This window comes from Pelecanus crispus, chromosome 18 (assembly GCF_030463565.1).
Source record: "Pelecanus crispus isolate bPelCri1 chromosome 18, bPelCri1.pri, whole genome shotgun sequence".
NCBI classification, from domain to species: domain Eukaryota; kingdom Metazoa; phylum Chordata; class Aves; order Pelecaniformes; family Pelecanidae; genus Pelecanus; species Pelecanus crispus.
The window spans coordinates 6,597,397-6,620,690 of record NC_134660.1 but is presented as its reverse complement, the minus strand read 5'-3'; the positions used below and the strand labels follow the sequence as shown (position 1 = coordinate 6,620,690).

Genomic DNA, 23,294 nt, shown 5'->3' with positions numbered 1-23,294 from the left:
ACAGTCGGGAAATAACAACAAAGGACCAATCATGTAGTTCTGTTAAAAAAACCAACATGATCCGAGATGGATACATGCAAACAAATCTCTTAATTCCTAGAAAATTTGTATGAGTGCCACCAGCTGAAATTCAAACTTGCCGGTGCCAGTGTTCTGTTTCCCAGATCAAAGACACTGCCTCCCCACCCCTTTTCACTTGGACATAAGAAAGCGGCCATGGTAAGACACTTTGTCCATAATCTGTACTGATGCAGTTTCTACAGACTCTTTTGGAGGAACAGCATTTATCTGCAGACACAATATCTTGTCCAAAAGACTAACGCAGGAAGCTGAAAGGCAACAAAGAGGCCAACTTGATCAAATAGCTTATTAAAAAACACAGACACAAAACCAGAAGGTTGATCTGCCCTGGAAGGAGCAGAAGATGGTGTCAATAGGGTGCAAAGAGGCAGCAGGTTCAGGACTCTTGAACAGACCCCGTAGAGTCCCGTGAAAGGAGAAATGCTGCTGTCAAACTGGATGAAAGACTTTCTAGGAGAACAGTGCAGAGACTGACTCTGTGACACAGGTCAGACAGGTGGCAAGAAAATGGCTGTTCCTTTCTAGGTAATGCAGTATCCCCAGGACATGCCTGGGAGTCCTTAGGAAAAAAGGCAACTGAAGAGAATTCATTAATCTTCAGTCCAGAGAAGAGGAGATACTCCACCAAGATGTGCATGCCCTTGGGTAGTACAGTACTCCTGTAAACCTGTCCTAAAATCCAAACTCTTAGTATGTCCAGATGCAGCGTTTAGTTTAAAATAATATAGGCAATATTATATGATGACCTTTCGAAATAAGTTCCCATGTAAGTTAAAATACATTACAGACAAACAGCTTAGACTAACTTAAGTTTTATTTATGCTAAACAGAAGTTACCAAATCAGGAAATACTGGAGGTGCAAAAAGGGGCTTTCTGGAAAGCTGCCTGGCTCATTCAGGTTCCTGCTCCAAGAAGAAGACAGACCTTGCTTTTTGGAGTGTTGCCAGCAAGGTCCAAAAGCAACAAGAGAGGCAGGGAAAATAAGCAGAAGGAACCAGCCCCACAGCTATGGAAAGAGGCGGCTCACGTATCCAGGAACACCCCAGGGTAGGGTTGCAGCATCAGGGCAGGGTGAAGCTAGCACGGCACCTGATAGCACTGAGAGGTGGTCCATGTACTGCAGCCAAGGATACTTCAAAACTCAACTTTTTTGGATTCACGTGGAAAATCATGAGTGTATCTATTCATCAAAGACTTCTTTTGAACAAGAACATAACATCATTCCAGGACACTCAGTGTACACAAGATGACCAAAGTATGTAACACTAAATATGAGTAGTTCAACATTAAAGAAGGCCAGGAATAGCAATAAACATAGTTTGAGGGAAAATAAGCTGCCAAAAAGTGTGGGTTTACAAGGCTCGTAAGCAAGGTAACAAAGCAACCCAAGATACCAGGGCAATGCAGTGGTTCATGGTACTCCAGGAAAGGATTTTGATATTGAGAGACTGGTTCAGCAAGACTTTAGTCTGAAATAAACTGAAAGGCATTTGAACAGCTTACGAATATCCACCTATAGCATATATTGGGTTTACTAGTCTAATAAAACAAAAACCACAGTTAGATTCAATGACTGCAAAGAAAGAAACTAGGTGCACATTTTTGGCAAAGAATTCATTCACCATGGGATCTAATCAGCTGAATTTTGAGAAATTTCATCCATCACTTGGAATTTTTAAGGGATTTCAGATTCAAATATCTTTCTGAAGAGCTGTGGTCCAGCTCAGTGAAAAAAAGAACTAGTTTTGGACTTCTCATTTGGTGAAATTCTGCTTTCCTGCAAAAGCTAGCGAAATTCCACATCACTGTGGTCTTTCAATGCATTCAGATACGAGTGTTCTCCTATTTAGTGAGAGCCTGCGTTGCTTTCCTGTATTTATAGCAGTTCAGCAGATGGAGTCATGTAAAGACCTCAGACCTTTTGGAAAAGAACTTCTTCATATTTAGCTTCCATATGCTATTACCTAGGCTATTACACAATTACCTCAACTGACGTTAAGTCACCTTGCTACCAGCCATCCACGTATAGTAGCAAAGGTGGATTATCAATCATCTGTATCAACTGCAGCAGCCCTTCATTTTACACTTCTTCAATTTGTCAGAAATGGCACAGAGTCACAGTTGTGCCTGTTTTCTCCCTGCCCGATTGGTCATGGACTCATCTACAAAACGGTACTCTGGTTAAAAAAAAAATGCACAAGACCAGTCTACCCGTCTGCACAGCCTAGGGCAGCGTGAAGACTCCCTGTCTACAGCACCATAGGTGTGCGGCCATGGGGCGATGCTGTGAGCAAGGCATTTCCACCCATGCTCCGGATTCAGAACTGCCCATAATTTACATAACCTTCACCTTCAGTTCTGAAAAGCACCAACACTTAAGGTCAAAGCAGCAACAGAAAACGTCCTGTGTCAGAAGAAGGAATCCATTGTCAAGGCTAAGTGAAATGGACTGCAACAGAGCCAGGCAGTCCCTGAAGGCCTGCGCCCCTTAAATACATTTAATACATGTGAGCAATGACTTACTGACTTGCCTGTAGGTATGGAATTAAAAGCCAAGGAAGAAGAGGAAAAAGTAATCTAGATAAATGACTTTATTCCCTGAGGTGACATCCAGTCAGAGCATATCCTTAGTGCTGTGCAAGTTTTAACAGAATTGTGAATAGTGAACAGAGGGATACATGACTTATATGCTGCTAAACTACATGCCTCTTAGCTTATGCTCAGCCTCTCCTAGGAAGATCTAAGGACAGTTCACTCAGCTGCACTAAATCCATTTGATGTGAAAAGAGAGTGTGTGCGAGGGGGGGGAAGGACTCCGAAGGGCGCTGAAATGTCAGCCGCAGAGGATTAGGGCTGCATGCTACACCCTCTCATTTTTAGCGTGCATATACTGTCGAGCACAAGCTTGATGGCTGGCTTGCAGGCATAGATGATGGGTGCGGGGGAGGGTTAAGAGCTACATATTTCTACCCTCTGCAATTATTTTCTTTAAAGTGCTGAAAGTGGAAAATAAAGAGAAGAGCAGCTGAACAGCCTGACAGATTTATCTTCTTCAGGGAAAGAGCACATACACCTGCACAGGCACCTTTTTCTTTAAAAAAAAAAAAAAAAAAAAAAAAAAAAATCCTAAGTGATTGCTATCTGCAATCTTAACGTGCTGGGTGTAGAGAAGAAATTTCATGAAAGGTAAGTTAATCCAATCCCTCCAGTTGCCAGATGCTCTTCTCTGAAGTGCAGCTCTAAACAGCCTATAAGGCACTGTGGTTTTTAAAGATCTCTCCGTGGACCAAGACCTGGTGATTTCTTTGTTCAGAAAATTTCTTCTCACCGTAGCTCTTTTCTCAATTAAACCGATTCAAAAGCTCCTACCACACAGCTAAAGTAGGAGTCTGCAGAGAAGTGGGAACCTCTAACACTGCCCCATTTACCCCAGTCCTTCCTGGACCAGAAACATTCTTACCTGTAATGACATTTCTATCAGCATCAGCAGCTTCTTGATACCAATCCAGACAGGCTTCCCTTTGACATTCTGTGCAATAGTGCTACGTTCCTTGTCTTTGAAGCTACCCAGGAGCTGGGGGGGAAAGAAAAAAAAAAAATCAACAACAGCAGACTGTCAGTAGGAATAATGCTACCTAACTCAGGAAAAAGGGACAGAGAAGCTAGAAAGCATTTTCTAGCTTAGAAGGAAAATTTGTTGCAATATATGTAGACAAGGTAAAACACTCAGATTCTTTTATTCCATAATGGTTCCTTTCGTAACATCTCTAATCGAACAGTTAATGATTCTCTCTTTTGATGCATTCTAGGTTTTCTCCGGTTAGAGTCCAGAAGGAACACAGTGGCTCAAGCTACAATAAGTTTTCAAAACTGCTGCAAGAGTGGCTGTGTCTTTCAGGCTTTGGTGACAGTATCATTGTGACAATTTTGCAAGTTTGCACAAAAAGATTTGCCTGTTCAGTTTTTTAACAGCCTTCAATATTCACTACAATTTCCACTATGGCATAGAATAAGAAGCCTTTACGGGCACGAATTAATAAAGAACCTATAATCTCTTCAGCACCAAATGCCTTCATTTGATGCTGTTCCAATTCCTGAGAGCCTGGCACCCTCCAGGCACATTCAGTTTAAGTGTCCCAATTATATTCATTACCCACTTCCATGCCCTCGGAATCTTTCAATCCGCTCCACAAGCGTTTTCCCTAGGTCTACCGTTCTCTCATTTTGCCTTAATTTATTGTATGAAAAAGTAATTTGGAGAAGCCTTAGAACTGTTACGTTATGACATAATGTTAAGCGGGACAGTGTTCCCAAATGCAGAGCTACTGCAAAATCACTCATTTCCAGGAAATTTTGAGCTTGTTTGTCATCCTCGAACTTTTTCTCACCTCCAAAGCCTCCATCAGCTGCTCCCCTGTTGCAATGTTGGGCACATGAATTGTAGTGCTGAAAGCATTCAGCATTTCCATTTCCTGCAGGACATCTTTGCGACTGGTGGTTCCAATGATTAGAAGCTTGCGACCCTGTCCACACAATGGGATACGTGTCAAGAAAGAAAAACCAAGAGAAGAACCAGCCTTAGGAAGTTTCAGCTAACTACAAATGAAAAATGGAAAATGACCATGTAAAAATACCACTTAAAATAAAATTAATAGGATTAAATTTGTCAGTAATTGAAGTAGTCAACATCAACCATACAAGACTAGGACCAGATTTCAGAAGTCAGAGCAATGCCACCAATGTGGTCCAAAAATTACGGTACACAGAAGACCCACCCATACTCACAGCTTTCCTACCTTACCTTTCCTTCTAAATTCATCATTATAAATAGCTGAATCCTCATTACATTTAAAAGCATGAGCAAACCCCTACTCCCAAAAGCTGAATTACAGATGACTTCTCAGGGGAACAGCCTGTCTTTAGAAATCCTGTGGGTACAGTGAATTCTCTGCCACTCTACAGACAGTTCCAATGGTTTTACAGCTCACGCTTTAAGAGCGGAGGTTGCCCTAAGTTCGTAAGACTTCCCATTGCCAGCGTGGTCGTATAAAAGGACAGTACCACATCTGGCAGCCTCCGAGTTCAAACCGACAGTGCACACACCAATTCCAAGTTGGCCTGAGCAATAACAGGGTTTATAAATAATAGAGCAATGAATGGAAAACATCAACTGCCAGTAAAAATCAACTCTTGTTAGTTCTTCTTGCAAATGCCATTTCATTGCTATTTGATTTTTACCATGCAGTGTTCAGACACTGACAAACGTGGGCTGACGGAAGGAGCTGTTGGGATTACGAGCTGTGATCATAATCAAGGGAAAAGTCCCTTTTCCAATTCAGTACAGAAGGAACCCACGGGCTGAGGAGAGGCCTGCCTGGCCAAGCTTCCTCCTCATTTGCTGTACAGAAGTTTAGCTGACGCTCAGAGACAAAGACTAGAGTTCTACGTTTCAACCTCGTGACACAAAACTCTGTTCAACATCATAAAAAAAAAAAGACCAAAACAAACAAAAACCTAAAAATTATCCCCACAGAGCAGCCAGAATTAATTTCGTAAGTGCTTTGCATTCCTTTGACAAAGGATGAAAACCTATTTAAACTTAATACATCTGATGAAGATGATGCATCTTTGCAGCATTTGTTATTTTTCCCCCGAGTGCCATTGTATTCACTGACTTTTTGCGTTCGAACGGATTACACTCCTGCTTTGGGTGATGGACAACAAGAAAGCACCAGCACTGGTAACAAACTCAAGTGCTCACTTCAAGCTTGTTTGTAGCCGAAGACAGCAGAAGGGAGTAATGCCTGGCAGGCTGAAACCAGAGCATGCCCCAGGTCAGGAGCTTCACGCAAAGGCTCTGGCAGGGAAACGCTGCGCTCACCCTTCTGCGCACACCTCAGGAGGCACCACGCGCACCAGCTGGGTCACCTCCTCACAGGGGGAAATCCTCCGAAACCTGCCGGGCAATTTCATGGGGAAAAGCAGCCAATTCCTGAACTGACGACAGAAATGCCAGGTTTCAAACTGCACTGGGAGCAGGGAATGCTTTGTTACCAGGCAAAACTCGCCTGCTGGCGGCACACAGCGAGCAGAAAAAGGTCTGAGTGTCTGGAAATGTCCGTAGGTAGCCTTGAGAAGGGCACACGATGCCCGCAGAACGCATAAATACAACTGTTCTGTAGGCTGCTGCTTCCACTATGTTCTGCATGTCCACGCCTTCACAATTGCACGCTATTTGTTTCTTTTTTGTTGGTCACTGCGTAGCAAGGCCAAGAAAATAGCATTTTACAAGTTTGAGCCAAATCTGAGCAATGCGGCAAGATCTTGCATGCAAAGATGAAAAAACAGTGCACTCAGTGGAGAGTAAGTGAACGGCATTTGATATCCTCTCCTACAAGGAATTCAGAAAGCCCCGTCAGGTGCTCATTTTCAGCTAAAGCACTTAATAGGCCAAGAAAAAGAAATGACGCTCGGCAACAGAAAAGCTTTTTGCCTATGTGAAGACAAAATTTCAGCCGTCTTCATCTTTGGAAGGGGTTGGTAAAACAGATTTTAAACACAGGCTTGGAAGCTGTGTGAAGTGAGCCCCCCAAGAACTCCTGAACCATTCCCTGCTCGCGAACCACAGAAGCGTGGTACAAACACCCCTGACGTTTGCTCTGAAGTCACCACCCAAGGACAAGGTTAAAAGGTGCTTTCAACTTGCTAAGCTATACTTGGGATAACAGCACATGTGACAGAAGAACTGATGCACGCTTAAAATCTTCAGAACACAGAGACAGGGATTATCAGCAGATTCGATTGAGAAAATTTCATCTTGATTCTCATTTACTTTGCTTTCACGGTTGCTCCATGTTTCCTCAACACACCGTCCTCAGTGAGTTTTTGTTCAATTCATAAATAATGGTGATATATCTGATATTATATATGCTATAACTCAGTAAAAAGTATAAGACCTATAAGGAGAATTTCTGCTACCTTATTGAAAAAATTGTAACAAGTCATATGCATGCTGTTAGGCACCTTCAAACAGTTTTCTTATTATACAGGTAAGGTACTAGGGTAAAGGAAGCCAAAGACAGACTCTTGAACGGAACTGAGACCTCCGAAACACGCACCAACCCCCTCTCGCAAGCACAAATCCGTGCAATGCTGTACCACCAAGACCGATCTGCTCTACAAGCTGTAGCAATTCTTTTAAAAAACTGTTTATTATTGTATGTAACTCTCAAAATCCAGAATAGCTTTGGTAAGTGATTGTGTTAATAACACTTTCCCATGAACTATGAGCATTTTAGGGGGAAAAAAAACACTCAACTGCAGCCAGCAAGGCAGTATCTGTTCCCAAAATATAGCTAACAGCATGTGTACAGAGCCTGGCACAGCAGATAGGACGTCAGTCAAGGGAATAACAAATTGCAGGATCCTTGCTTGAAGGATGCTACCTGAGCAACTTCTACATTGATGAAGTCCATGCTTGATTATAATAAAAATGGAGCCTAACCTGGGGTTTCATCAGAGACTAAAAGGTCTCACCAGGAAAGGACGTAAGCCACACAGAAGTGTAATTAGTGAGGTGAGTTTTACCTCCTGTAACTTCAGGTGTGCACATATGATCTCATTCTCTGCCTTTCTTTCTTAGTTAATGGAGCCCAGATGACACGTACCTCCTCCCAGAAAAGCTGCCTACGCTCTGGACTCATACAGCAAACTATTTTCCAAACAACTAGTTCAGTCGTAGAAAACCAAACCGCTGACAGCCACATTGAGTCAGATGAATCCCAAACTTGCTGTAAATCAGGCCAGGGGACAATTACTACACACACAAAAATGACTCTAAATTACTCATTACCGTTTAGGAAAGCCACTGCAATCAGTCACTGTGGCAAGTTCTGTGAAAACACCAGCTCAGTGCTAAACCTTACTCAAAATGCAAACGCTCAGACATTTTCAGAATGGGAGAAGGGTAAAACAAAAGTCATTATTCTACCGTATGAATCCAGGGTGCTCTTTAACACACTATGCAATCCTAGCCATTTCAAATACAATTGCAAATACGTCACTGAGTTGGAGAAATCAGAGGAAAGCAATGGAGATGGTCACAAATATGGAATAACTTCCCTAAATACTCTTGGTAAATTGATGGGGGGTAAACAGAGAGGGCTACAAAATCATAGGTGGTGTAGAGGAGATGGGGGGAAAACCGCTGTTTCTCAGAATAAAGCCTAGGGAGCACTACATGAAATTATCAAGCAGCAGTTTTAAACTGAACAAAAGCATGTTTGCTTTAACCATACAGTTCAGCTGAACTGAAGCAAGCACACCACTAAGAATGGCAAAAGCTTAACGAGGTTCCAAAGCAAGAGGACAAGTTGGGAGCGGTCAGACCCATCGGCAAGTTTTCGCTACCTCTGTTAGGAGCCATGCTCAGGACCCTGACCCACTGACGACTGAACGGCTGAAAACTCCTCAGAACAGATGGCTACTCTGCAAAACAGTGCTTAAAAGTTTTTAAAGCTCCACCCAAAACATACTGATTTTTTTCCCTGCTTTCTTCAAAAGAAGCTATGCGCTTCAACTTGCTACCTTTAAACTTGACCCACTGGAAAACCAGTTACCGTAAAACAAGCATAATCTCTGCTGTATCAATTACTAAAAGAAAATGAAGTGTCAGGAGGCCCTTGTACTTTTCAAAGTTTCAGGCAACTTGCTCAGCAAACAAGTGGAAAACCTACAAGTCAGAAATGTTTTGCCCCAGGCATTACCACAAAAGCATGAAAAGCCATCAAGCCAAATGGAAAGAGCTGCCCTCAGCCAGGTACTCTGCAGTGACAACACCACAGGACAGCACTGGGTTTTTACTCTCGCTATTGTGACGTGCAAAGTGCCCCCGTTTGCAGAAATACTCACATTTTGGTTCCTCAATTTCTACAGCAGCCATTGCAAAAGCAACGTGCCACGTGTTCAGCCCACAGAAGATCGGGATTCAAGCTGAACTTCCAAAAATCAGGCCTAACAGAAGAGTAACTACCAAGCAAGGAGGAACTTGGCTTTTTAAGAGCTCCAGATCATTTGGTGTCAGACTCCTTACCAGGGCGGTTCCAGGGCTAGTTCTTCCATCAACAGATTAGATACAGGCATGTCACTCAAGTCTGGATTCCTCCTGCCCATTTTTAGGCAACAAAGGGCCTCAGTTTGGAGCCCAAGGTCCCTCTGTACTGATGGGGGATACCCAGCAGAGGTGCATGTCTTGCCCTGCTGCCTTCCAGAAGTGGCATAACCCCAGCTTTCACCTCTCCACTACGGGGATTTTATCCGAAGGAAGGATACGGTCATGCAGAGAACTACGGGGCTCAAAGATCAAGAGAGGAAGTAGTTTTAAACGACTCCATCTTCAAGCATTATGAGACTGATTCTTGTAACACAGCATTCGCTTCCTAACGGGCACCACGTTATTGCATTGACTACCGAAGACAAACTAGAACATAAAAGAATTACATACACTCTGCTACAAGCAAATGGAGTCTCAACATGTCAGTAGAGTCTCAAATTACAGAATTTCAGCAAATCTAACCAGCCCTAGGCAAGGGGAGTTGAGGGGAGCTTGAACTATGCTATAACCAAGTATCGGTGGATACCAAAGTGCCTCTCCCGGTCACCCACCAGCTGCTCACTCAACTTTGGACCCTTGTATATTTTTACGCGTGTGTTTTGGGGCATCAACAATTCTTCACATGTAATGGGAGAAAACACAATTCCCCAGGTCTACGAGTATAAAGGTAACGTCACTATTGATTGGAGTTGTTTCCAATTCACACCAAGTGACATGGAATCAGGAATGCATCTGGGATTATATGAAACAAGGAGATTATTTCCCCCTTTCCCCCATCAACTTTCATAAATCGGCAAGAGCCTCCAGTGCCCTGGAGAGGAAAGGGGCTGGGGGCCTCTGGGAGCAGTGGAAGGGCATCCACAAGAGTGGTCGAGAGCATCTCGCTAAGCCAGACATTTCATAACACTGCACAAATTGTACGTCCAGCTTAGCGCGGGGATGCTGCAATGGTCTTTCACCCTTTGAGCCGATTGTTAGCTTTTCACAGGAACCAGCAGGGAAGCACATGTGAAACCTCTGTGGGGCTGGTGAGTGTCTCCATGCCTTGTGTGACTCTGCATGTAGATGAAGCAGCTTCGGCTTTCGGAGTTGCTGCTGCTTAGTTCTCAGAGAAGTCCTTTTCTCCCGCTTGGCTCCCTGCTGCGACAGTCCTTTTCAGTCTTTCTATCCCCCCCCCAGTCTCTTCTCCTGCACAACACAGGGAAACTTGATTGAAATAAAGACCCAAGAGAACATGGTTTATTTTCTCCTCTTCAATCCATTTTAGAAAAGCTTTTTAATTGGTTTAAAGAAAGATGCTAAACAAAATGCAGTGTTTTCCAGTCTTCTGGAACTAGTAGTAATAGATACCACTATTTAAGCATTGCTAAGTGGAACTAGCAAGCATGAGCTGTGACCAGGAATTTAAAGCAAACTCAGAGATGTTTCCAGTTTCTTTAAAGTCTAACATGTTTACTCTCAAAACTTCTGCAAAGTACAAACAAGCCAGAAAGCCCAGAAAACCAGAAACTTCAAGTATTTGCCCTTTCCCCACGATGTTAAAATAATACAGCCTCAACAGGAAGAGGGGAGTCTCGGAAGCAGCTTTCATAAACCAATTCAACAGAGACATATACCTCAATGCATAATTAATAAGATTTCATCCCAGAAATGCTCCTCTTACACACGTAGCCTACAGTAATTGTAGGAAGCTGCTTGCACATTAAGTATACTCCCTGCAAGTGATGTGACAACACCGTGTGAATACATAATCTGGGCCACAAAGATGGGAGCAGCAGAGCTGCGCTGCTGAAGCACACCCTCCACTTCCCACTCACTCCTTGCTTGCCGTTTCAACCGCTTCGCTGTTCCCGTTTCGAAGCTTTTCAAATCAATTCCGTATTTCGGGCCCCTCTGACGAGTGAAATGGTAAAGAGCCTGATGGCAATGGAGAACAGGTACCGGCTCCCCAGCATCTTGCCAACGATTTCTCCCAGCACAGGGACATGCCTGGCATGTCCCAGGACGCTCCATTTTTACAAGCAATGAGCCTAAACCATGATTCCAATCCCACAGAAATTCGTGTTGGCTTGACCTCATGGAGCAGGTTAGTACCACTGATGCTACTCATGTACATTTAAAGCATGTATGTGCATCTCAAATTACAACAAACCCCCTGAAACCAGCCATTACTTCCAAATAAATTGCTCCCCAAGGGAACTAGGCATCTCACAGGGATCTTGGAAGGGCATTGATTAACTGGCAGTATTATCTCCCTCGTGGATTCCTCACTTGAGCTTAAAAACCCCAAGAGTCTCCATGCCCAAATTCAATCTTTTTCACACTAAACATTCACAGCAGAAAAGGCCTTTTCCTGCATGAGTGTACCCCTTATGCACTGTTGTTTTTCTAATGCAAAAAGTCCTCACATGCCACGACTATCACAGGGAGCTCACAAGAAACAAACAAGCTAGGAAGAACCTTATCATCAGAACTGCCAAACAAGGTCAGCCCAAAGGGTCCGTCTAACCCAATGTCCTTATTTCCACAGTAGCCAATAGTGGACACAGAAAAAAAGAAAAAAAAAAACCCCCACGTCATCAATCAAACGGTGACATTTCCTCAGAAAACTCTCTCTCTACCCTCCAACAATTTATGGCTTAAGTCACCGTAATATTGGCTGTCAACCCAAAGTCTTCCAGCCTCAAGGGCATTTCAAACATTGCAAAGTACAAATCTCTAGCAACATGCATAAACTTGGCAAATATCTGAGAGCTTCAAGCCCTGCATCCTGCTTTCAGGGAGACTCGGGTGCCAACAAAAGTGCATCTAAATAGCAAAATACATTCAGAGGATGCAATGATAAAATGGACAATTTAATATTTTAAGTTCCTTTGACAACTGAACCAAATCAAGTTCTATTTTCCCCTATTGATTTATGGGAACAATCATTTCCTGGTACTGTGGATATACCCAGCAATAGGTCAACGATTACATGAGATTATGACAATCAAAAATGGTTGTGCTGTTGCATACAGGCAGCCTTTCTGTTCCAACGTATGCGATAACAGAATCCAAGTTTATGTTAGAGACTTCAACATGGCATAGAAAGCTTACCGGGAAAAACCTTTGTTCTCCCAGGTTGACAGTCACAAGGGGAACTTCAGGGCCTGTGGCATTACAATTTAGTTCAAAGTTCTATATTTGAAAGGTCTTTTCACCAAACTCTCTAATGAAAACAACACTCACGCATACGTTACTGTTTCCAGGATATTAAAAATGACAAAAAAATTGAGTTCATCCAGGCTGTGCTTCTCTGCTTTTTCCTGACACCAATTTTCAAGGTTTTCCTGTTAGTACGTTATTTATTCATGCAGATACTTTCACACACAGCAAAATTCCAGTGAACGACAGGAGAAATGGCAAATAAAAAAGAAGAGTCTCTGCCTGTTTGTCTCATTCAGTGCAAGCTTCAGAAACATTACCACTTGTGATGGTCTTAAATCTCATCAAGCCAGAAAGCGCAAATAGACAGGATCAGCATGAGATGTAAGATCTTAAGCTTTCCTCACCTATTGTAATTAACACCTGATAATTTCAAGTTAAGAACAAATTAAAACCCTGACATCCACAACCATACATTACTTAGAAATTGATTTCTAAATAAGGAGGGACCACTTGGTTGAGCCAGGGACTGATTTGGACTAAACAGTTCCTCAGTTAATCAGAAAGCAGGCAGCTTGCATGTTTTAAGTTTTACATGGTGAAGGTTAAACTTATTTCCTTAGCCAGTATTTCTAGGGCTAACTGCAGAAGATTCAGCCTTAAGTAATTAGATAATTAAAGTTGAATCCTTTGTGGTTATCCTAGAAATGTCTAACTGAATGAACAGCAGCAGGCTGGGATTAACTTGACTGAATCAGAGACAACAGCACTAATACCACTGCCAGCACAGCAGCTATCAGCAAGACACAAAGCTCTCCACTGTCAAAATTATTACAGGAATAGGGCATCTCATCCCTCGATTACTTTCTTACCTGAGGGGGGGCCTTCTTTAGCAGTACAAGAAGGGCTTGCAACACCAGATTAGAGAACCGTGGTCCAATTGGGACATAATCTGAAATGAAAAATGCATTTTAATGCCCACTAAGCAGATGCACATTTAAGCCACTTCACTGTATCAAAACCAGTTCAAGGCTCCCAAAGTAAATGGTTCCAGATCATTTCCAGTTTGCAATACTTCAATATTGCAAATATTTCGATATTTCTGCGCAGCAGACGACATAGCGCTCTCTCATTGTCCTAACTCACCTAGAAGCCTCTCAATGTCGTCCACAACGACACAGCTGAGTTGGGACTTGTATGCATCATCAAAGATCTAAAAAACAGCAAAATGACTCGTTGTTAGATCTCAGCAGCAAAACTACAACAGTCATGATAGGACCTGTTGATGTGTTTTTAGCTAAACACAGCAATATTTAGAGGAATAAACAAAGAATAAGATAGATAAGTACCAACAGACTAAACGCTACCTGCATTTAATAAAACACTGCCATTTCAACAAATTCAGAGCTCAGTTTTGTTCATTTACCTCATACATTTTGCAAAAAAGCCGGGTGCCCTGCATTTAATTGTAAGCAATGGACAAAATACGGCACCGTTCCCCTGGCTGTTTGAGCTGGGGCAATACTGATAATCATAGGATCATAGAACCGTTTAGGTTGGAAAAGACCTTTAAGATCATCCAGTCCAACCATTAACCTAACACTACCAAGTCCACACTAAACCAATTAAGGGGAGAGTAGCAATTTCGTGTTTCCTGGCTTGGTGGCTGGATTATTTTTTAATGAAAGTAAAAACTAGGAATCATTAAGGTTGGAAAGGATCTCTAAGATCATCAGTCCAACCATCAACCCAACACCACCATGCCCACTAAACCATGTCCCAAAGTGCCACCTCTGCCCGTTTTTTGAACACTTCCAGGGATGGGGACTCCCCCACCTCTCTGGGCAGCCTGTTCCAATGCTTGACCACCCTTTCCATAAAGAAATTTTTCCTAATTTCCAACCTAAACCTCCCCTGGTGCAGCTTGAGCCCATTTCCTCTCGTCCTATCGCTAACTACTTGGGAGAAGAGCCCAGCACCCCCTCCCTGCCCCCTCCTGTCAGGTAGTTGTAGAGAGCGATGAGGTCTCCCCTCAGCCTCCTCTTCTCCAGGCTGAACACCCCCAGCTCCCTCAGCCGCTCCCCACCAGCCCTGTGCTCCAGACCCTTCCCCAGCTCCGCTGCCCTTCTCTGGACACGCTCCAGCACCCCAATGTCCTTCTTGTGCTGAGGGGCCCAAAACTGGACACAGCATTCCAGGTGCGGCCTCACCAGCGCCGAGTACAGGGGCACAATCACCTCCCTGCTCCTGCTGGCCACACCATTCCTGACACAAGCCAGGATGCTGTTGGCCTTCTTGGCCACCTGGGCACACTGCTGGCTCATGTTCAGCTGGCTGTCAGCCAAAATAATACAGCAATACACATACCAATCCCCCACAACAATGCAATTATGAAGCTTTTCTACCCAGGCTGGATGTTGGTTACTTTTCATAACAGCATACTGCAGGGAGAACAGACCTACTCACATAGGGATCGAGCCTCCACATCACCCTTCATAGAGCAGCACCAGTGTCCTGCAAAGCTTTGGATTTAAACAGTAAGTAGCACTAAGGACATCAGTGGTACTGCAGGCCTACCTCCAGCATACGCCAATTCAAGTGAAGTCCAAAAGGCTCCTTTTTGAATCTAAATTACAAACTGGGCTTCCGGCTATGATGAGCACATCGCTTCTCTTAGAAACTATGCGATCCTACAACAAACTAATCTTAGAGTAACATTTCACTTACATGCCTCATTCAGTATCATTCAGTTAGAAGAATAAGTACTCACTTGCTTCAGTAAATGACATCTCCTTCCTTCCACCTGGCTACTTGAAATTATTTAAGATGTTCAACTTGTTTGCATTCCCCCTGCCCTCCAAGCTGTTAAAACTCTTGTTTAAGTAAACCTTACCACCTCAAAACTGCTCCTAGTCTCATTCAGGGAGGATCTATTCTTTCCAAGTGCAACCCTAAGCCCATCCTGCCTTCATCTTTGCAGACAGAGCTCCAGACTTGCTCATCACAGATCAGGTGTTTTGTTCCACTGTTAGTCATCACTACATATCAGACCCAACGGGGACACAGCCTCGAATTCTTTCCTGAGTCACTTAGCGTCAGTGCCACAAAAACAGTCATGCAACTTTATAAATAAATATATGCATAGGAATGTAGGACCTACAGAAAGCAGAGAACACAATCACAAGGGTAATTCACTTTTCTGTCCACTAGAGAACATAATTGGACTGTAATCAAGCAAAAGAGTAGGACGCTTAAGTACCTTCTTCATAGCTTGGCACTTGGCCGTTTCAGAAAATCCGATCATCTTATCAGGAGAACAGATCTTGATAAAGGGGAAGTTGGATTCTTCTGCTATTTTTGCTGCTAAAGCAGTCTTCCCACTGTGGGGAGGACCTGAAACAACAGACAAACATAATGCAAAAACAAGGGAGAAAACAGCTCTGGTAAGGCTCAACATGGATGACAGTTGAAGCATGTTTATAATCTCATTCAGAGGTATCTGCATTTTGAAATGACCTTTTCTTCTACTTGCAGAAGGAACATGCTAACTCCTAGTGCGATCCAATCCTCCAGAGGAAGGAAACTAATAGCACTATTTGAGCACATGCAGACTCATTTGCCTTGAAGCCAGTACAAAAGAGGACGTGACACATTTTGTAGGACAGGCCACTGCACCAAAATTAGCATGTGTTTGTATTTTGGAGAAACTTCTTGAACTATGTTTATGCCCCTTCTAAATATGATTTCTGCAGATACTGTGGCAAACAAGTGAACAGCATGAATGCCAGGTAAATATTGACAAAGACAATTTGTTATTTGCCTGAATTCACACCAGAATAATTCAAACAGAGACCAAAGACACAACTTAATCTATACACCTGATACAAATCAATTTGGAGTGCAAGAAGGTGTTGCACACAAGCGATACGTTGGCCACAAGCACACAGAATTATTCAGGGGATCTATTCAAGGTTAATTTCAAAGCTACATACCACTAAGCAATAGTGGTAATCTACATTTTTTGACTTCAGGAAAAGAAAGAGGGAAGCGCTAAATAACAAATTCTATTCCAGTATCTGTAACATAGATATTGGAACTAGTTTCCTAGACTCTTCATAGTCAATAACAGTCTAGATAGAGGGCAATCCACCCCTGTAACAGCACACACCTAGATGTGGCCCGATGAACTGCTGTTTGAACTCAGCTAATTACACCTATGAGCTCTCCAGTGACTTCAAAGAGAATTTAGACAACTAACTCAGCTGGAGATGTTCGCACCGTAAAACATCCACATTTAGGTTATTAACTGGCTACATTTGCTTCTCCGTTATTGAAAAACAGGATTTCTCTGAGGCCGAGAAGCCAGTTTTAGTATCTAAAGCAATTTCATCCAAGTGAACTGAAAGAGACCAATTCTATTCTTCCTCCCATATGTTTCTTTTACGTACAATTGCAGGATATAACAGAAGACCACTTGGGCAACTGATAGGAAGAGTTCACAGAAGTCGCTTGGGTGTTTTTGTAAATATATTTTTCTTGAATTTACCTTCTAGAAGAACGCTAACCAAAGGAGTGCGGTCGCTGTTCTTAGTTTGTTGAACAAGCAGCTCCCCATCATCCAATACCCTTGTTACTGGATCACCCCACTTAATAATACCATTCATGATGTAGCTTGCATAGTCTTCCTGGTTGGTTCCAAACGCCTGTATTAAGAGATTTTACTAATAAATTTTGCATCACATCAGAAAAACATGAAACAATTAAACATCACCAAAGTGACCAGGACCAAGACTCTGGAAGATGCTTAAGTGAGACAGTCAGTACTGGAAGACCCATTGATGGCACGCAACGTTTCAGTTCAAAGGACTGAACGTTGTTAGAGACCACGCACATTTAGAAACATCTTTTCATGTACCCTCAAAACAAATTCTAACCAGTACAAGTTGCCAATGGCTTCTGAATCCACGCCATTTAAAGACAATTCTCAAAAAATGAGGCTTAAACCTCCTCCTAGAGTCAATATTAAAGCTGTCATCCATTAACTGAAGTAGCCTAAAAGGGAGAGTGTACATATGGCAAGGAGAAGAAATCCCAAGTTGCTCTCCTTATTTGTTCTATTCCTTTTTATGATTCTTGCATGCAACGAAAGGTGCAAAACAGAGCCTTAACACTGCAGGCAGAAAGAGGCTCCCTACCTGCGTTCCTACAACACAGGACACAGTATGTCAGCCCATGGTGCACTGTAGCATGTCTGATCCCGGAAGGAAGTTGCTACCTCATGTCATTAACATGACTGTTACAGGAGTTACATAGTGCCTACTTACTGGTTTGATATCATTCTCCAAAGATGCAAAGAAGTCTCCTCTTGTCACTCGCAAGCTCTCTGCCTTCTCCATATCCACTTCCACTTTGTTGCTGGCCTAATAAAGGCAATAAAAGACACTGAAATACAGCACTACCGCACACAACCCCTTATCGACTTCCATCCAGGGATCCAACCCTGGAGTTAGTCTGCGTCAATAAGAAAAATGCTTCTTAACCGCACATTGGTTGGACATGTGCTGGATACCACTGAAGCAATCATCATCTTCACAGAACCACATCCATACGCCAGCCCCACGAAGTCATGAAGTAACAGTTGTTTCACTCCCCTGGGTGGAAAGCTGAAGTGAAGAGCACGGCCATGACCCCGCATTTCAGAGGAGCCACCCCAGCTAAGAACAGGACGGAAGCTCTGCACCATCCTTGTTGCTGCTGTGCTAACTTGACTACATAAACCAAGTGTCAGTGAGGCTCAGACTGGTGCCCAATGTGGGACTGATCTCACCTAAGTTTAAATTTCTAAAAGTTAATGGAGTTATGTAGGTTCCCTTTAGAGTAGGGAACTACTCTTTCCATTTAGAGGCTGTAGAAAAAAATTCTTCATTATGCTTTCTGGGTGCTGGGTGGGAAGAGGATAAAGCCTAATTTTTCAGAAAGACAAATTAAAGTTTAACCCAACTCTGAATCTAACCACAGCATCTTTGGCAACTAAGCCAAAAATAAGAATTGTTCATGCACCTCTGTTTCAGGAGGTTTTAGTTTTCTATTCAAACTATGCACTTTCCTCTCCGTACAAGCAAGTCTTTAAGGGAATTGGTAAATATTAGATTTCTTTCTGCTTTGTCTTTATTTGCCTCAGTTCAACCATAGTCATGAATCTTCCCAAGGCAGCGCTACCAGAGTTAATTGGCATAAATAAGCTGCAGTTAGCTCAGCTAATATTGCACTCCTTTCTAAATGAAAGGATCACCTTTTCCCCTTCCGCCAATCCCAGACTGTCCAGCAACATTTAAAAGCTAATGACTGGAAGCAAATACACAGTATAGACAGCACTACTGCAATCTTCTCTTGTAAATCATTTCTCAATCACAACTAGAGGTACCACTAGGAGGTGGCCCGAAGCTGCTCACACTGGGGCAGGAACAGGTTTTTCGTTCTTGAAAACAACTTGAGAGTAGCCTTTAAAGCTGGAGACTTTATTCACATGTCTGTAGACTTCAAAGACAGCTGTAGATGTATTACTGAGTATGGCTGCAGCTCCGCAATATGGAACGGCTCCATTTACCAGGATTATTTGTAGATCTGCAAGTATATTGATTGCCTTGGGCAGCAATCGGGAATTAAATGGATTTGAAACAACTTTTCCACTCAACGGCATACAAACACTGGCTATTACATACTAATCCTATGGGTGCAATCTCCTGAGGATCCCAAGTGGAGTTAGAGATATCGGAAAAAGGATTAGTCACAAGAGGCAGCAGAAGTTGATCTGTAAAAAGCAATTCATCTAACTGTAAGCGGTAAGGCAGAAACCTATTTTTAAGCAGCATAGAGATGAGGCAAAAGATCTTCATTTTTTTGCACCAAAGCGCAGCCTTGAAAGGCTTTGGACAATTTCTGAATTTCCCAGTTATACCACAACAAATTTCTCTAGATTCCAAAACCAGTATAATTTTCATTGAAAGTTATCAGAGTCTTACAACACTACCTGCTTCCACCCGAGAGTACAATGGCCCTACATGATCCGATAGCTCAGGAGGTAAAAATCTGGGATTTCAAGGGGTTTCTTGAAAGGCATTAGCAACCTCTATCACCTTTGCCTAAGACCAAGGTGATGGACGAGTCAAATAGCTTTGACCCTCAAAGCTGTGTCTCGGAGACATTCTCTTCTGACTAGGATAATCTACAAGAACAAGGAGTAGTGCACGTGAGCATGGGAAGGAAAAAATCGTAATACAAATAATCACATTATGCTTGTCTTGTAGAGTAGCAAATGCAGCCTCTAAACAGCAACCTCAGGAACCCAGACTGGCCAATAACACTGTGCCAAACAAATAACTATAACCAGAGGATGGCTGAAATGATGGAGTCCCTTCTCACAAAAAACCCCACCCAACAGAAATACAGGATGCCAAATATATCAAACTAGTGGATCTTTAATACAGGCTCATCACTCTTCTACTTTGCAGAGGGAAGTGAAGGTACTTGAAACACTATTGATATATTCCTGAAGTTGTTTGTACACCTAAAATCAGGGGGTTTCTTTCTTTCCTAGCCTTTAATGAGTTACACGTTTTAATTTTTGACACACACACACTTCGAGAGATTATCAGAAGAGTTTAAATGATTCAGAAGAATAATGCCCCTTGATTTTCAATCTGTGCTCTTGCTTCTTGTAGGTGCTTCTGAAAACTAGGTCAGGCCTATGATGTATATTTTAAATTTTGCGCTACTCGTAGGAGAGAATAAAATACCTTAGTGCATCATTTGGCTGAAGACGTCTTCAGAATAAACAATAAGATTATCCAAAAATACTACGTCAAAGTGTTTGAAAAGAAAAACAAAGCGTGGCTCCTTCACATTTGGAAGATACATACATATATTATTAAGATGTCAATCACATACCAACCTAAAGGAGGGGACTGCTCTCTTACATTTATACATTGCCATTTTCTCTTCTCCCACTGTGACATTTTGGCACAACAGGGAATATATCAAAACACTAATGGTCCCCAAACTCACCCAAAATTCAAGCACTGAAAAAACATCAACTATAAGCAAAATTAATTATTTAAGAAAAATTATTTGCTTGCAAAGGGATGAAAATACCTCTAGAGGTGCTGATTTTTTTTTTTTTTTTTGAGACAGAACACAAGAAAATGAGAAACTGTTGATGTTTGTGGGTTTTTGCTATAGGAAACAATTAATAGCTTTTCAAGTATCGTGGCTGTACAAGAAAAAAAAAGCAGAAAGAGCCATTTTTCCTTTAGAAAGAGTGCTCCCAAGAGACACAAATGTCTAAGCAACCAAATGATTTCTCTCGCTTAAATGAAAGCATGATTTGCTTTCTTCATATTCAAAGCTGAACAGACTTTTTACTTAAAAATATACCAGTGCTGTGGAATTGATGTCAAAGGCTTTCCTCTTTCTTGGCCACCAGAGCAAAGGGGCTGAGTCTTTGAGCTTCCTTCTTCACGAACTAATCATCTCATATTTCAACGCCATCGAATACTGCGTTTTGCATCTGGATTATAACCTGACATTTCATGGCCCTTAACTCCTTTCCAGTTAAAGACACACTGACCTCCCATAATCAGCAAACATTGGGAAAGCAAGGCAATGTTCCTCTAGAATGGAGGGAGCTGAGAACATTACAAGTCTATGCACGCCGAGACGATCATCAAGTGAGTTCTTATTTGAAATGGAAGAAATTATACAAGCCCCTTCTGAATTCGACCAAGATTTAGCATCAGCGACATCTTGGAGCAAAAGGTTCCTTCCACAGCTTAGAGCATGGCCCTGCTGGTATCATTGGCTGTTCTCTGAGGTCCTGTATTAGGAAAGAGGAAACAAGCACTCCCCACTCACTGATTCCAATCCACTCGTGGCTTCATATAATTTTCACAACTCTTCACCATGTTTTCTTCAGGCTGAGAAATCCTCGCCTAACCATTCTTCCAATGAAAACCCTCCTACACTCTGACCTTCCCTACTGCCTTTCCATATCCTAGCTCTACCAGAACCTTCTCAAGGTGGGTGTCCCAGGACTGCACAGATTCCAATATACCAGGGACTTTATCCATGACATAATCACAGCCTCACTTTTGCTCTGTATACTTCTCCTAGTAAATTCTAATGTTGCATTTGCTTTTTTCACTGATAAGGACTGAGCTGATATTTCAAGATCATTGTAACTCCAAGAACTTGACCCCAAGTAATGGCCAGGTCTGTCCCTATCACTGCCTATACCGTTTTGAATGTTCTCTTCCCAGCGTACGCTTAAATTCACTGACTATATCTTGTGCACTCACATTATTTCAAATGCCTGCTGCAGTTTTCCGTAGGTGGCCTTCATCTTTATGACCACAAAACAGCTATGAGCTTGTAACCTCGCTTTTCCCCTCTTTACCAGTCATTTACGAATATATTGAGCTGCATGGGCTCCAGCAGAGATCCCTCCCATAGGACTGGCTGTTCTCACTTCCACCTCTTGTCTCCTTTCAGTTTTTAATCAAAACACATTAACAAACAATCACTTTCCATTCCCACTGAGCTACGCAAGAGCCACTTGGAGGTCAGGAGATGAAAGAGGTAATTCAGAACCACGTAAAAGCACAGTGAAAAGGTGGTGTCCACATGAATTTCATCTCCTAAGGTATGCTGAGACACCATTACTCATTTGGAAGTAAACATGCAGGAAATTACTCCAAACATAATTATTTTCCCTTTTTTTGCCCCGGTGAGAGACAACAGGACTGACCTTTATGTGTCTGTTCATAGCAGTAGACTGAGCAGCTCGAACTAAACCTTCTAATTCAGCACCGCTGAAGTTTTTAGTCTCGACTGCCAGTTCTGCAATGTCCACATCTTCAGCCAGCAGCTGGTGTTCCCGCATCCGTACTGTGTGGATATGAAGAATCTGAAATCGACCCTTCTCATCCGGCAAACCTGAGATTTTAAACAGAACACATGTCATTCGGTGCGTCGGCACAGCAACTGCAGCAAAGCCTTTCCCTCTCCTCAATGGTCCTACCTCCAAAGGCTCTTTCTCACCACAAGCAAGCAATTCATTCTTACAAGTAGAGTATTTGACAATGCTTTTTGTTTGAGAACATTCAATTACACTAATTGCCCTCGGCAAATTGATTGGACTGGATGATCTTAAAGGTCTTTTCCAACCTAAACGATTCTATGATTCTATGATTAGCATCACTGCTAAACTAGAGAGAAAAAGCGTAACGCTTAGTTTCTTTCCTCAGGGTTCCTCCAAGTTGGTTGCTCTCAGGCTTCCACTCCAGGAATTCACCTTACACAAAGGCAATCTGGTGAGTCCCTTGCCATCCCCAAACCCTGTTCCCACCTTGTAAATATCACAGAATTGTAGAATCATAGAATAGTTTGGGTTGGAAGGGAAATTTAAAGACCTAGTCCACCCCCCGGTGCCACGGGTAGGGACATCTGTCACTAGATCAGGTTGCTCCAAGCCCCATCCAACCTGACTCCTAACACTTCCAATGATGGGGCAGCCACAACTTCTCCGGGCAACCTGGGCCAGTGTCTCACCACGCCCATCATACATTTCTTCCCTATACCCAGTCTAAACCTGCCCTCTGCCAGTTTAAAACTGTTGCCCCTGTCCTGTCACTACAGGCCCTGGTAGAAAGTCTCTCTCCAGCCTTCGTACAGGCCCCTGTAAGTGCTGAAGGGCAAGGAGGCCTCCCCGGAGCCTCCTCTTCTCCAGGCTGAACAACCCCAAGCCTCTCAGCCTTTCTTCACAGAAGTGTTCCCAGCCCTCCGACCATTTTCATGGCCTCCTCTGGACCCGCTCCAGAGCACGTACGTTTTCTTTAATCTTCCTTTTCTGACCAACGCGCCTTGAGAAGCCCTTATTATTCTTTGTGTCCTTTCCCAAAT

General features: G+C 42.8%; 1 protein-coding gene across 1 annotated transcript in view; it reads right to left on the bottom strand.

The window, feature by feature from the left end:
- The window catches only part of NSF (N-ethylmaleimide sensitive factor, vesicle fusing ATPase), a 79,809-nt gene that overhangs the window by 5,694 nt on the left and 50,821 nt on the right, over window positions 1–23,294 (bottom strand). The window contains 8 exon segments of the mRNA XM_075722612.1: window positions 3,543–3,656; window positions 4,471–4,605; window positions 13,211–13,290; window positions 13,485–13,551; window positions 15,598–15,731; window positions 16,885–17,041; window positions 17,663–17,758; window positions 22,141–22,328. Coding sequence (XP_075578727.1) covers window positions 3,543–3,656; window positions 4,471–4,605; window positions 13,211–13,290; window positions 13,485–13,551; window positions 15,598–15,731; window positions 16,885–17,041; window positions 17,663–17,758; window positions 22,141–22,328 — 971 coding nt within the window.